Here is a 14888-nt window from a genome sequence, read left to right as displayed (position 1 = left end):
TCAATGTTTTATCTAGTATCCTATAATTGTGATGAAAAAAAATATATAAAAAACCCTAGCTAAATTGGAAAAATAATAAATTTTTGTGTAATAAAAATAAGAAAAAACAATGGGACTAATAAACTTGATCAAATGACATTATGGTGGAAAACAAATGAGAGATAAATAATATTTTTCCTAAATAAATAAAAATACTAGTGTATTATAAAATATTTGTCTTCATCTTTGTAACAAGGTTGACAAAATAAATAAAAACCATAACATTGTGATCAAAGTTTACCTTTACCTACATAACACTGTAATGTACTGAACTAAATATGCATCTATTTATGTAACAGGGTCTTGTACAATAGTAAATATGTCTTTACTTGAAAGCTGTTGTTTAGTTGATTCCTAGGACCATTTCCCAAAAAATAATTAGGAAAATATTTAGAAGATTACATCAAATATGTTTCTCTTCAACGCATCTTGAAAGTACTTTTGTTGCCCAAGGTGATGGTTATAAGGATTGCCTTTCTGATATTAATTAAAAAAAAAAAAAATGTCAACACCAAAGGTAGACCCTATATACACACATAAACATAAACAATAACATACATATATATATATATATATATATATATATGCTAGTAACTTACGACAAATGTTTATATACACAAATTTACAAAGAATAACAAATTTAATGAGTTTTAAAAGGATAGGCAATTTCAACTTTAAGGCAGTAGGATCTTATGATAGAGTATCAATTTCAACTTAGCTCTAAAGGATTTTGTCTGTGTTGAGCTTAATTTTTGGTGCAATCTTGTTATTTTTCAGTTCTTGGATTTGCTTATGCTTTTCATTCAAACCCCTAGATGAGGGGTATGAAGCTTTTTTTCTTTATTTGGCATCAATGGTTGGTGGTTGTGCCGTTGATGTTGTTGCTGTTGTTGATGATAATGGGGAGGAGATAATATATTATCTTAATGTGTAGTAAATATTATTTTAATGTATAGAATTGAATGATAAAACATCTGATAAATGAGATATTGTAAAATGATGTGGTAAAATAATAAAGTAGGCTTTTGATGTGTCAAAATGACATTTTTTATGTAACATCTGCTACGGATACTCTTATTAAACCTTTTTCTCACACTATTTGTAAATGTGACGTATTTTACAACAACAACAACAAACATCTGTCAATTCCACTGTCAATAGAATCCTCACATATGTTTCTTATTGAAAAAAATAATAATAATATTAATGTAATTGATTAAATAAAAATAAAAACAAACTAAAAGTATTTACTGATATAAGTAGCATATCGTTTTCATCACTCAACTGAGACAATGGATGAGCAATTTAAGAAACCTGTAAGAGCAATGTGCCATATGGGAAAATTCATTATACTGCTAATGAAGTGCATCCACATACTGCTAACAATACTAAATTCTTTTCATATTTCAAGGTAATCACAAATTAATACTGTTCATTTTATACTTTCATCATGCAAATATTGATTGCTCACATATTTTTGGAAATGTATTGGTGCAATTGATGGAATATATATCAGTGCATAGGCACCAACGTCAAAACAAGTCAACTAAATAGAAAGCCCACAATTGCCCATAATATAATGTGTGCATGTGATTTCGGTATGAAGTTCACATTTGTCTGCACGGGTTAGAAGGGAACGGCAAATGACTCACAAGTACTTTTAGATGCACTTCAAAGGTTAGAAAATAATTTCCCATGGCCTCCTCCACTTGATAATACATATTTAACTGTCATGCCTCTCTCTCTCTCTCTCTCTCTTTCTCTTGTTAGGTAACTATTTTAGTGGATTCATACACCAAGAGGTTTCCACCTCCATACCATACTAAGAGATACCGTCTATGAGACTTTGAGGTGGGGATCTCCTGAAGCTACTAAAGAGATTTTCAATTATAGACATTTATCTCTTCATAATGTAATTGAAAGATGTTTTGGCATTTTAAAGGCATAATTTACTGTCTTAAAAATGATGCTTCATTATAAACCATGTCAATAAGGGAATGTGATTAGAGCCTATTGCACAATTCATAATTTCATTCAGATGGCAATAAGAAATAATCGCTTGTTTACTCAATTCAATATTGATGACCTTATCGTTGACATCGAATATAGAAATAATTAGGGAGAGCGATCACACATTGTTGACTTAATTGATTAAGCTGTTGAAGCTATGGCAACTACAAGAGAAATTATACACTCCTTTTTTTCTTTTTCTTTTTTTTTTTTTTATATTTGAGAATGAGAAATTATACACTCCTTGATGGACAATGTCACTTTTGCTTCGTGGTCCATCATTTCACTAAAAAAAAACTCCCACCAATTTATATTTCCTAACTCAGTTTATCATAAATAAATAAAATTTTAAAAAGAAAAAAGGCACTTGAGGTTAGGGTGAAAATGATTATTGTTTTTCATTTTATCACAATAGAACACAGTTTTTGGTTCTTACTGCACTGCACCGATAGTTACTCAAATGGCTAATGAAAGTATGCTCAGGGTTTATATATACAATTATCCTCAGCAGCGGATTGTCCAAAGAGTTTATAATGTTGCATTTCAGTATTCTAGAGCTTATATGCGCTGATATGGACCATCTATAAGAGAAATTGAGAGAAATAAGCAGTAAACGTGCATAGAAGAAAGACAATTAAATTAGCTAAAAACGTTTCTTAGTATTCGGCTTTTTCGTGACTATCTTACTTTGTGGCTATCTTTCTTTGGTCTCTTTCTATTGATTATAAAAGTTTTTTGAATCTGATCTGATCTCTTTCTATTGATTATACTAAAACCTTTTTCGCCTCTAGAGATTTTAATGGCCAACAAGAACAAAGAATTCATTTGAATTGCAGCACAAATACTCAAACCCTTTTTCTAAAACCCACCATAACTTATTGATTAAATGTTGCCGATAAGATGTAGTCAAGAGAGAGAAGAGATTTCAGTTTCTCTCTTTTGAAATTTAATAGCATCTCTCTCTTTTAACTATACTTACACAACTCTCTTTTCTATTCTCTTTTTTATATATAAATAAACTGAGTCAGTTAGTAAATTTAAACAAGTAGAAGTCTATTTGTAGAATGGTGAACCACAAAGCAAAACTGACGTAATCTTCCGTGAATTTAGTATAATATCTCCAACAACAGGAATCATATTGCAGGACACAGGATTGATGTTTGCAAATAATAAGCATTATTAATGGCTCATTATAAACTTTAATCATTAATCATCTTTTATAACATTTAAAAGCCTAATTTTCTTACATAATTACCAAACTTTCATTGATACGGTTCAAGTTTTGTTTGATTAAAGTTTCAAGCTATGAGTTGAATGCTACATACATAGCATTTAATTTTATAATTCCTCTAGGTATATTGATTTTAAAAACTTGGAAGCAAAAATGTTTTTGAATTAGAATGAATAGACAAAACGGTGTAAATACTTCCAAAAAAAATTATAACCTTTTCCAAAACAGTAACTTAACAAATTTTCTGTTATTTTGATTTTAGAAACTGTTTTTTTAACTAACCAAACGTAACGTGTTTTTCATTTTGAAAACACAAAAAAGAAATAATAAATAATTGTTTTTTCCCTTAAAAACAAGCTAATGTAAACATAAAAAACGAAAATAGTTACCAAAAATGACCTAACTTTTTATTTTTCTTCTATTTTTGGATGGCAGAGGTCGTTTAAAAGCCTAAAAGGACGGCAATGTGCATTCAGATAAGTGACCTTCATCATATAATTCATACTGTAAACACCCTTACTGTACACAAATAAAAAAGTAACGAGTAAAAAATACATTGAAGGATGAAGTGAATTCCAATGCATTTTTCACCATGAAATGAATGTAAGGAACAAGCATCTTGACCTGGTTAAGTCAATAGCAACTAACAAAACAATATGATCCTTGCCTTGGGCTGATCATGTCTGTTCTGCATTGGATGCAGCTTTTAGGTTCTCTAGCCGTTTCTTTAAATAAGCCTGTCTCAGTTTCTCTCGGCGAGTTGCTGCTTGCTCTTGCCTGCGCAATTTGAGCTCAGAAGCCTTTTCTCTTGCTTGATTTACTTCTTCATGAACCTCCCTATGGAAAGCCACAATCACAACAATCATTTGCCGTAGTGATATGACACACAGGTAGCAGTTTCTAATAACAAAATGATGCAATGGGACTCAGGAAAGATAAAGTTCAAACACCAAAGGCCAGAAACAACTCAAAGAACATATACAATTAGCAACTGAACATTACTTAGCTGTTTTCATTGAGAATTTATGTTCTACTTGATTGTGCATTTAGCCATTTACAAAAATAAAAACCCTTTTGCTGTATGACTGGATTTTGCCTAAATTCCTTGTACCATAAGCAACTCGTTCTTAGCAATGAAGTTCAACACCTGAACCTAGGCTAACCCTGACTTGTCAGACTCGATAATTTAAATGAGTAAACAACAGCAACCACAACCAAATTAGCAAAGAAGTTCAACTGCTGAACCTAGGTCAATCCTGACTAATCAATCTTAATAATGCAATTAAAATGAGGGGGAGGTAAAAAAAAAAAAAAAAAAAAGGCCCAGAACTAAATTATAGGGGCTAAATGTTTAAGAACCCAAAGTTGGTATGAATAGTAAGAAGCACCGGAAGATAACAGTAACAATGCTCTCTCTTAGTTGAAAACAAAGGTTTCAAATAAATTAAAATGTCCACAGTCACAAAGTGATTGATAATCCCTCTGCCCTATTTTGGGATAAAAATATTGTCCCTTTTGAAAAGTCAACAAACACAATCTTCATAACTTTTTTCACAGAAAAGAAACTTTAATGGGTACCAATTTTGATGTAGGATCTTTATAAATTCAACACTGAATAGAAATCTTGATGAGATCTTGAAGGTTTCTTGAATAGTGTCTGGTGTTTAAGAGTTTAGATAGGGCCAACTAATAAAAAACCGGATTTTGAATGAATCTGATGGTAATTTGGTGTCACACAGTGAATGGAACCAGAAACAAAGAAAGATAATAAACCCTGAGCAATCACACTTTAGATAGGTTATTGCCAGAACCTTTCCCAGCAAGACTAGGATGCCTAAATAATCTTTTCCAAGAAATATTTCAACACCTAATAATAAAGAAAAGTAATTAAGAACCTCTAAACCAAATAGAAAAAGGAGTCAAAGTATAAAATAAGACTCAAGCGCCCTTAGAACAGCCCATTCTAGAACTCAGGAAAACTCACTTAAAACTAGCCCAGCAACTTTCTAATCTACATAAACGGTAAAATAAAGCGCATGAGTAAACTCAATTTAATTTAGACTAAGAAAGGTCCCAAAAGAGTTTTCCATCATGCAAAACACCCCAAATTAATGCTTCAGCACTCAAACTAGCCTTCCCTCACCTCTTATAAGTCTTCAAAGGGAACTGCCAGTTACATTCCCCATCACTTTCTTAACCATGACTTTATTTTAAAAGTCAATATTCATTTTCCATTTGTTAGTTCGAATTTAAATTAAGAAGGATAATTTTGAAAATTGGTAAGATTCTATTTAAAAATAATGCACTAGATGATGTCCCCTAAAAAGGGTTGGATTTTCTTGAGTAGACAAACAATTTGGTATGGAGGGACTAGTTTGCACGACCAAACCTGAACAAACAAGTTGCATCTGAATACACTGATTTGAACTACTAAAACCCCAGCCCCAATCAACCATTTACAAGCTAATTAAAATCTTTGACCTTGTGTTTCTCATTTATTACTAAGAGTATTTCAACATAACAAGCTCTGTGTACTGAACCAGAAAGAATTAAAACCCTTACCTAACAAAACGCTTGTGTTCGTCATTGTCCAGTGTTGCAGCTACTCGGCCAAGCCCCAAAGGTTTTGTCTTAAACCAAAAAGAAGCATCATTCTCACCATCTTCACTTTCGGGCGGTACTGTGGCAGAAGAAGCATCTTGGTCCCGAGGTTGCTCTGACTCATCCTGCTCAACATTCTTGCGGAAGAAATCCACACAATATTTCTCCTTTTCTTCCTCATCAGACAGCTCTCCCCTCGCTAGCTTCTCATATAATTCAGCCTTCTTCTCTAACGCCGCATAGCTGACTGATCCATCATTAACTGCTTTCAGCTCAAGTTTGTCCCTGGATTTCAACACAACAAAATTATTCAACTTAGGCCATAAACATGAAACCAGCATATCTATACATAAAAAGACAGCACTGTGTTGCGTGTGGATTTGGGTATTGTGAGAGTGGCTTTGGGCTACTATTGCAATCTCCTTATTTTATAGTGGAACCACGTAAATTCCCAGTTTATTTTTCACAACACATTGTTTGTTAAGCATGTTTCACAATTATATTATTACTATAAATCATCCCAATGAACGTAAAGCAAAAACTGCAAGCATAGATAAATATTATCTCCTTTGATAAACCTAATGATCAATAATATAAGTTCATACAAAGCAATTAATCTAGAAAAATCCCAAATTCCCAGTCTGATTATTATGAAAAATTGTAACATAAAACGGCGCAGCCTAGCCTAAATGAAGTGTCCGTGCTTCCTAAAAAATCATTACCACCCAAAAAAAGAGCCGGAACCCTAAACCTAAAAATTTGCTAATTTTTATTTATTTAATTAAGAGACAGAGAGAGGGAGAGAGAGGTACTTGAGAGCGCGAGCATCGACGCCGGAGTTCTTGGCGGAGAAGAGATTGGGAGCGGGGAGGATCTTCTTGGTGCGGTGGAAATGGAGGTCGGGGCCGGAGAGTTCCTTGGTTTTCTTGGACTCGTCCTGAGACTTGTAGAGTTGAGCCTTAAGTTCGAGAATAGAGGAGGGCCCCACACCAGCTATGGCCCTTTGCTTCTTTGGCATGATCGACGATTCCGTTAGCCATCCCAGCGATTCCACCACCCTTGTTGTCTTCTTCCTCTGACTCTCCTCCCCCATTTTCCTTTCTTTTCAAACTTAAAACTTTTAAACCGCAATTTGTAATATAGCAACTAATAATAGAGTAAAGATCGATGGGTATTTGCCTATTTTTCACTCGAAGGAAAGAAATTTTTTTTGATTTGCTGCTACTGCTTCTTCTGGGTTCTGGCCAACGGGAAATTTTTTTTTTTTTTTTCTTTTAAATTTCTCTGTGGCTAAAGAACTAGAGAACAAATTTCTTCTGCAAAAGTGGGCCGGGCCATAATAAATAAATACAAAATGCATTAATGTGCGTCGGCTTTTAGATATGGGTTTTAGTGGGCCTATATGCTTGTACAAATTGTAATAAGAATAAATTGGCCTATGTTGTAAAATCAACGAAATATAAAGACGAGAGAGTAATATTAGAGTGAAATTATTTCTGAATTGCTTACTCTAGTAACCATCCACCACATCATATATATATATATATATATGTGTGTGTGTGTGTGTGTGCGTGCATGCGCATGTGTCGAATCTTGAGAGCTACTTAATCCCCTTCTAGATGACCATCATTTTTACAATCAATGACCTTTATTATGATAACCATGACCCAGATGCAAACATCGATGAAAAATGATATCAAGAAACAGACAGATAGGACTAATAGTATTCAACATTTATCAAAAATAAAAATCTATCATCCTTATCCGAATCTGTTAGCAACTTTGTGCATTACCAATGAAGTCCATATAATCTACTGTGTTGTCAGCCAAAACTGCTTGTGAGAAAGGCAAAACTAAGCCATATATATATAAATATATATATATATCTCTTTGTTCTCTATCTCTCCGTGCTTCTCCGTTTCTATTTGCCTCTTATAATGAGAATATAGGTACATATTTATAGTGGATATGAGAGAGATTGCAAGGGATAAAGCATTAATTTGGTGGCTAAATTTCTACCCTTAATAAATAGGATGGATTGCTGACAAGCCGCTTATGTGGACAATGAACAATGGTAGGAGATATTGTCTACCCTAAGGAATTAGGGAGGGTGGCACCCATGTGAAAATGAACAAAGGAAAGAAATATATATTTAACAACCTAGATGGTTTTTGTAATTTAAATTGGCCTGAGTCTCACTCACATCTCAGCTTTTTATACCTACTATCTCGGCTTTGTTATGTGACCACTTTCCATGGAGAAAATCATGAGATGGTTTTTTTTTTTTTTTTTTAAGTTTCTAGTGGAACTCAAGTTTCAAAGACTCAACTTCTTCACATTGTAACTCGAGTCTTAGAGACTAGAGTTTCAAAAGTTGTCACATAACAAAAGTTAGACTAAACGTATTAGTTACATGACTGATTTTGAAACATTTTTGTTATGTGACCACTTTCCATGGAGAAATTATTATACTACTCGTTTAGCACATAGGCTGAACAATCAATCAGACTCAAGTTTTTTAGATTTGAAACCATGTGACTTGCGGATTTCCTAATACTATAGAACGTTTTCAGAATTACTCTTCTAGGTTCCTAATACTATAGAACGTTTTCAGAATTACTCTTCTAGGATTGATATGAGTGCAAACAACAGACCTCCATTCTCCAAACAACAGACCTCTTTGTAATAACTTCCAAGACAAAGATATTGATCAGTACAACTGAATTCAAACTATTACTTGGGTATCCAAATTTGAAGAATGCATGAAAACAAAGTCAAAATTATTGCAAAAATGAAGGCACAGATATTTAAATAGCTATCCAATACAACAGTGTCATAAGATACAAAATACAAGGTGAAAGACAATTCAATGACGCTTCTTCCCAGTCGCTAGCTCCCAAGCCTGTAATACATGGTTCACGATTTCCTCTACACCAACCCCATGTTTCACCTGCATACATACATCATGGACAACACAAATTTTGACATTTTCACAAGGACATCAAAGATTCGAAATAGAAAGACAATGTTTTCTCTTCTATAGCCATACATAGTGCTAGATGTTAGATAATAAAGGTTTGGACTACATTAACATTGCCTGTCTAAGAGGGTGACATTTGAGGAAGCAACATTCCCAGCATCATAGATGATCAGTTGGGTGGGAACCTACTGTTTAAGTCATAACTCATGAGACTAATGACTATCCAACAAGTTATCCTTGAATGGTCCAGAACCCCAACATAATGATATAATAGAAGGACCTTCTCATTTGTTGAAAGAAAATTGCTCATTTCAAACTCCTGCCTGGCATTTTCCAGTGAGTTTTATTTTTTATTTTATCACATTTGAGATAAGCCTCTTCTATTGCATGCTTAGGATCATGTACATGAAACATAATAAAGTTTTCTGACATTGTGCCATGACAGGTAAACAATGCCACGGAGCACATTTTTACATATTTACAGGTCAAGATGGACTATGACAGGTAACAATGCCATCAAGCACATTCTGATCTGTCATATCTCAATTTTATTAGTCTCCCTCTTAATTTCTGTTTTATTTCTAAATCACATTTCACATTATACACATTCTATGGAAACACAAGATTAATGTAATCGTGCTCCCATTAGCTCATGGGACAAATATAATGCTGAATAGAATGTTTATGATAACCAAATAAAATGTGTACTCAACCCAACCTGAGCAAAGACAAATGGCCCTCCATCACGCATTCGAAGTGCATCACGCTCCATAACAGTCAAATCAGCTCCAACTGCTGGTGCAAGGTCAGTCTTGTTTATTACCTGCAATCCCATGGAATCAATTCATTTTCATCAGACTACCTGAGTAGTTAATATTTAAAATTGGTCGACAATATTGATCACTGACAGAGTAGGTGCATGTCACAATGGAAGCAACAGCTACGAAATTAAGAAAGCACATACTAGGAGATCGGCTTGGGTGATTCCAGGACCACCTTTGCGAGGAATTTTATCACCACCAGATACATCTATTATATAAATGATATAGTCAGCCAGTTCTCTGCTGAAGTTGGCAGCTAAATTATCTGCAACAACACAAATTCAAATGAATATGAAAACCCTTTTTTACAATTTGATATGAGCAATTTTGCTACAAATTTATTTTGTAAATATATTCTTTTTTGATAACACAGGTAACCTTTCTAAAGAAAAGCTCTTTGGACTCGCCTCTAGCCAGTAAAACCTACGAACAACTGACCCCAACCACCAAAACTAGTTGCCACATGATATCATCTATTATATAAATGATATCCTTATTTTGTAACTATATTCTACAAACAGATCACAAACTATTCGTTTATTTTTTATTTTTGAATATCCAGAGAGCTTAAAGTTGCTAACCTTTTTTTTCTTAGAAATATCTAATTCCCCAGTAAGACCCATTCTTATTACTCCTCCCCCTGCCCCCTGCATGTCAAAATAAAGAACTCCGAGATTTACCATCACTGCCATTTTTATCTTAATTAAACTGCGTATTCCCAAATTAATGTTTTTAGCCACTCAACTCCAAATTTTGTTTTTGTGGTTCCAATATGACCATCATCGCCAATTTAACTTATGACGTGCCAACTTCATATCAGTTCATATCTATTTAAAATAAAACATATTCCAAATCAATCATTTTTGTGAAAGTACCTCCCCCTGATTCACAAAGAAGTATGTCTGCTTTGAATAAGTTAGAAAGCTCCTCGAGAGGACCAAGGTTAATGCTAATGTCTTCACGAATTGCAGCATGTGGGCAGCCCCCAGTTTCTACAGCACGAATCCTTTCCTCAGGAAGTGCTCCATTTTTCACCAAGAACTCACCATCCTCTTTTGTGAATATATCATTTGTCACCTGCAATAATTACAAAGTTCTTAATCCATCCATTTTAATGCATCTATTAACATCCCACTTCAAATTATTAAAACATGTTGACTGGTTGTGTGCACAGAACATGCAAAGGGTCTAGCATGGGTTCAATGGTATATATATTCCCATGTATATGAAGCTCCTATATTAGACCATCCGTTTTAGTGCATCTATTAACATCCCACTTCAAATTATTAAAACATGTTGACTGGTTGTGTGCACAGAACATGCAAAGGGTCTAGCATGGGCTCAATGATATATATATTCCCAGGTATATTAGACCATCCATCATTTTGTATGAATAATAAGGTTATTTTCAAAAGGAAGTTGTATTTCTCTTGGAGTCAGCAAGCAGCTTTTCCATGGTTGGTTGAACCAGCAGGCAGCAGCTTCCCCACCACCTCCTCCAGATCAGGATGGTACCTCTTGCAAGGCTCTCTGTTGCCAGTTATTACACAGTTACACTGAACTGGCCATCAAATTGATAGCCTTTAGTATCGAACAAGCAAAATGGATTGGACTTTTTTATTAAAGAAACATTTTAATTCACTTCTTGCAATCATTAAAACAGAAAACTGGTAGAAAATTGTATTTTACGGGTGCTTTAGATCTCCAGAAAAATAGCAACCAAGTAATTTAAAATAATACACTGTTTAAAAAAAAGATTAAGCTAGGTCAGTGAGATGATATGCTAAGTAAGCAAAATCTACCCTAGCAAGTCTAAGATCTTGCTTCCACTTCATGCTTCAATATTGAGTCTATAATATAATTTAAACAACTGGTTATATATTGTTTTGGGCACAGTCATGTTAAATAATTAAAAACAAGATGCTGAATGAGTTGAGAATATGTGAAATACTTAGCATCCATTCTTGACTAACTAAAGAGGGAAGTGCAAATCTACATATAATAAGCTAGAAAGAGTGTAAATAAATCAAGATTCATTTTTGGGATGAGTAAATATATACATATATACAAGTTTGAAATGCTTAAACATAGGTACTCAATATGAAATGTATGTGTATGAATGTGTTTGGAAGTAATGAAGGGAAATGAGATTAGGTCAATCTGAGGTGAAAAGTGAACCACTAAAAATAATGCAGATTTCTTTTGAATGAGCTGTATGTCTATCTATAACTTCAAGACATGAAGCTCTAGGTTAAGCCTCATTGTTACAATTTATCTCATGTATATATAGCCTTTCCTCAGGCAAATGATCCGCACAGGCTTCAAGGTCTTTACAAACATCAACTACCCTGCAAGGTTCAAGAAAAGCTTCATACCCTCAGGACTGGAATTTTGCAAATACTTTCAAGCAATTATTCAGTTTAAAATAGTGAAGGTGACACTTCTTTTTTCTTTTGTCCCCTCTCTCTTTCTTAATTTTCACTAAGGATCGGCTGTTGATTGGTTTGGTTACGTTCAGCAAAGTGCTAAATTTTTCCTTAAAAAAGCTGCATTTCTGTTTGATGATCTTTTAAATAGCTCAAATGTGAGTGGATATCATCAATTCCAAATCTATAAATTCATTAACACTGAAGGAATAAATCATAATTGAGAAAAAAATTCAAAGCTTTTAGAAATTCTACTTACTGCAGCAAGACTGTACTTGTCCCGCAAGAATTTACAGAGAACCAGCATTAAAGCTGTTTTCCTGTATGCATGAAAGAGAACTCCATCATTACCTGTTCATTGAGTTTAACAGGCTGGCAACGCACAATATATAAATTGAAATAAAAGGGGAATCAAGCCATGAAGTTTGAATGAAGGGCTGGAGGAATGAAATCTCCAATATTAAGGCATCAAAAATCATACATCTCTATGTTCCCTCTTAATCATCCATATTCACATTTCAAGAGAATGATACTTAACAAGGAAAATATGTCAAAAACAATGATAGGAAGAAACAACCAAAGCTCAAAATTGTATACAAGTGCACATCATCAAGTTTCAAAAGACATTGAAGCCTGAAAGAAATATTCACTATAATAATGAAAATGACTCAAATAAATCGGTTCATGGAATAGACTACCAAATACAATGTTAGTATTTGATTTCATTGTGAATGCCTCTCAAACTTTTGAACTTATCCAGAAAGAATGATAAATAGGTTCGTAGAATAGACTACCAATTACAATGTTAGTATTTGATTTCATTGTGAATGCCACACTTCTCAAACATTTGAACTTAAACCAACAAAACCCAACTAACACTACCCAGTAACCCATAAGAATTTGAATCTTAATAATAGACATGAACTTAAAGGAACCTAAAAATTAGCAGTTCATAAACTAGTATTATAATCAATCATTTCTCAGTTTTTTTTTTTTTTTTTTTTTTTTAAGGAGGAAAAAAAAAAAGATGGGTGTAAATTGTCATGGTAATGTGAAGCAAGCAACAAAATAGAATAGTTAAAATGGGAAATAGAAGATACCCAGTACCAACAGGGCCACCAATGCCAACAGTGAAAGCTCTTTCATTGAAATCCCTGGTAAGAAGTGGTGGAGCTCTTCTGCTGAAGTAGCCTGGGGAGTATATGGGTTCGTGTGAGTGTGGTGCCAGTCCATCATGGCTATGGTACACCTTCCCATCAGGGCCCACCCATGACTTTGTTGTTGAATCCCCATGATTATGATCATGGTCATGATCATGATGGTGGTGTTGATGATCATGGTCATGGTCATGATGATGATGGTCATGGGCATGGTCATGGTCATGGTCATCATGTGAAGCCATTGCCTGTTGTTTGCAAAGGTTGTTTTTTTTTCACTCAGAAGTGTGTGTGTCTGTCTAGACTCTAGAGAGAGAGTGAGGAACCGATCGAGGAAGATGAGATTGAGATTTTTTTTTTTTTTTTTTTTTTTTAAAAAGGTCATGCTATGCATAATTACGAAAACACCCTTGATTTTTAGAATCTTTTCTTTGCACCCCTAACGTTTTTAGAATCGTTTTTCGCATTGTAAGGAGGTATCGGATTTTACATCTTGATGTTTTAAAATTTAAATTGTGCCCTCTAAAATTTGTAGTGTTTGAATTTTACATTTTGACATTTTATAATTTGAATTTTACCTCTTAAATTTTGTAAGTGTCTAAATTTTACACCCAAAATTATGAAATTTTAGGATGTAAACTCCAAACACCCCCAAAATATAGGATCTAAAGTTCAAATTTTGAAATGTCAAAATGTAAAATCCAAACACTCCCAAACATTAGCAGGTAAAATCCAAATTTTGAAACTTTAAGGTATAAAATCTAATCACCCTTAAACTTTAAGGGTGTAATTTACAATTTATCCTTTATATATAGTGTAAGAACAAGTGCAAATTGGTTGGTTTGGCTTGATTTGCTTAATAAAATAGTACCATGCCTTTGTCATCACAAACAGCTTTGAAATGTTGTTGTCACGTGTATAACATTTTTGTATGTTATTTTTAGAACTTTAAAATCTGAAATTTGAGAATTTTTTACAATAATATATGAAAAATAATTATTCCTAATTTGTTGCTTTTTTAGTTTTTTTTTTTTTAATACTAAAGTTGTATTTCTACTTTTTATATTAATAAAGCTTTAGAATTGAACCTCTCTAAGAATAAGATTTATTTGTAAGATTAATTATATGATTTGTGAAAACAAAAATATATTTATGAAATAAATTTAAATTCATTAGCAGCGTTTAAATAGTAACCGTTAATTTTCAATTGCAATTAAGTAAAAGATTTTTCTTTTTCTCAAATACTAAAAAGGTTCTTTAAATAAAATAAATCATTAAGATCAGTATAATTAGGTGAGGGAAAAACAGAAAACTTTAAAATGTATGTATATATAATATAAGATTGAAGCTTATTAGATCAAATTGTGTACTTCTTTTTCGTTTAGCAAAAAAAAAAAAAAAAATGTGCTTATTTTTCTTGTGTTTAATTGTTTATATATTTGGTTGTTTATATCTTTGAGTACATACACTTCATTCATTCATTCATCAAATGGTGTGGGCACCCGTGCCATTTGAAATGTTAATAACTGCTGCCCTTGAAGAACATTGCTAGACAAACAATGAGTGGTAAATTGTAAGTGAAGAATAAATTATTAACTTTGACAGTTGGTTATATAATCAAAA

The 14888-nt window shown here is 33.2% G+C and overlaps 2 protein-coding genes across 2 annotated transcripts; both read right to left on the bottom strand.

Moving 5' to 3' along the window:
- Positions 1–3721: 3721 nt before the first annotated feature.
- Positions 3722–7153, bottom strand: LOC115992958 (uncharacterized protein At4g18257-like). The gene is made up of 3 exons (XM_031117209.1): positions 6694–7153; positions 5843–6166; positions 3722–4117 (listed from the first exon to the last, which is right to left on the bottom strand). The coding sequence occupies exons 1-3, from the start codon at positions 6972–6974 to the stop codon at positions 3958–3960; spliced, it is 765 nt and encodes a 254-aa protein (XP_030973069.1). The 5' UTR covers positions 6975–7153; the 3' UTR covers positions 3722–3957.
- Positions 7154–8543: 1390 nt separating this feature from the next.
- On the bottom strand, positions 8544–13609 carry LOC115992955 (urease accessory protein G-like). Its single transcript, XM_031117204.1, has 6 exons — positions 13209–13609; positions 12368–12428; positions 10558–10759; positions 9826–9947; positions 9580–9684; positions 8544–8831 (listed from the first exon to the last, which is right to left on the bottom strand). Exons 1-6 carry the CDS (start codon positions 13508–13510, stop codon positions 8748–8750), a joined length of 876 nt encoding a protein of 291 aa, XP_030973064.1. The 5' UTR covers positions 13511–13609; the 3' UTR covers positions 8544–8747.
- Between the last annotated feature and the right edge of the window lie 1279 nt (positions 13610–14888).

The sequence above is a fragment of the Quercus lobata genome, chromosome 5 (genome assembly GCF_001633185.2).
Source record: "Quercus lobata isolate SW786 chromosome 5, ValleyOak3.0 Primary Assembly, whole genome shotgun sequence".
Taxonomy (NCBI): domain Eukaryota; kingdom Viridiplantae; phylum Streptophyta; class Magnoliopsida; order Fagales; family Fagaceae; genus Quercus; species Quercus lobata.
This window is presented reverse-complemented; position numbering and strand designations above follow the sequence as displayed.

Coding starts and splice junctions, on each gene's coding strand:
- LOC115992958 (XM_031117209.1), bottom strand. CDS start 6,974: ATGGGGGAGGAGAGTCAGAGGAAGAAGACAACAAGGGTGGTGGAATCG. Junction 6,167..6,693: donor GTCGATGCTCGCGCTCTCAA/GTACCTCTCTCT, acceptor GTTGAAATCCAG/GGACAAACTTGAGCTGAAAG. Junction 4,118..5,842: donor GAACACAAGCGTTTTGTTAG/GTAAGGGTTTTA, acceptor GGCTTTCCATAG/GGAGGTTCATGAAGAAGTAA.
- LOC115992955 (XM_031117204.1), bottom strand. CDS start 13,510: ATGGCTTCACATGATGACCATGACCATGACCATGCCCATGACCATCAT. Junction 9,948..10,557: donor TCTTTGTGAATCAGGGGGAG/GTACTTTCACAA, acceptor GTGTTGTTGCAG/ATAATTTAGCTGCCAACTTC. Junction 8,832..9,579: donor GGCCATTTGTCTTTGCTCAG/GTTGGGTTGAGT, acceptor GTATGTATGCAG/GTGAAACATGGGGTTGGTGT.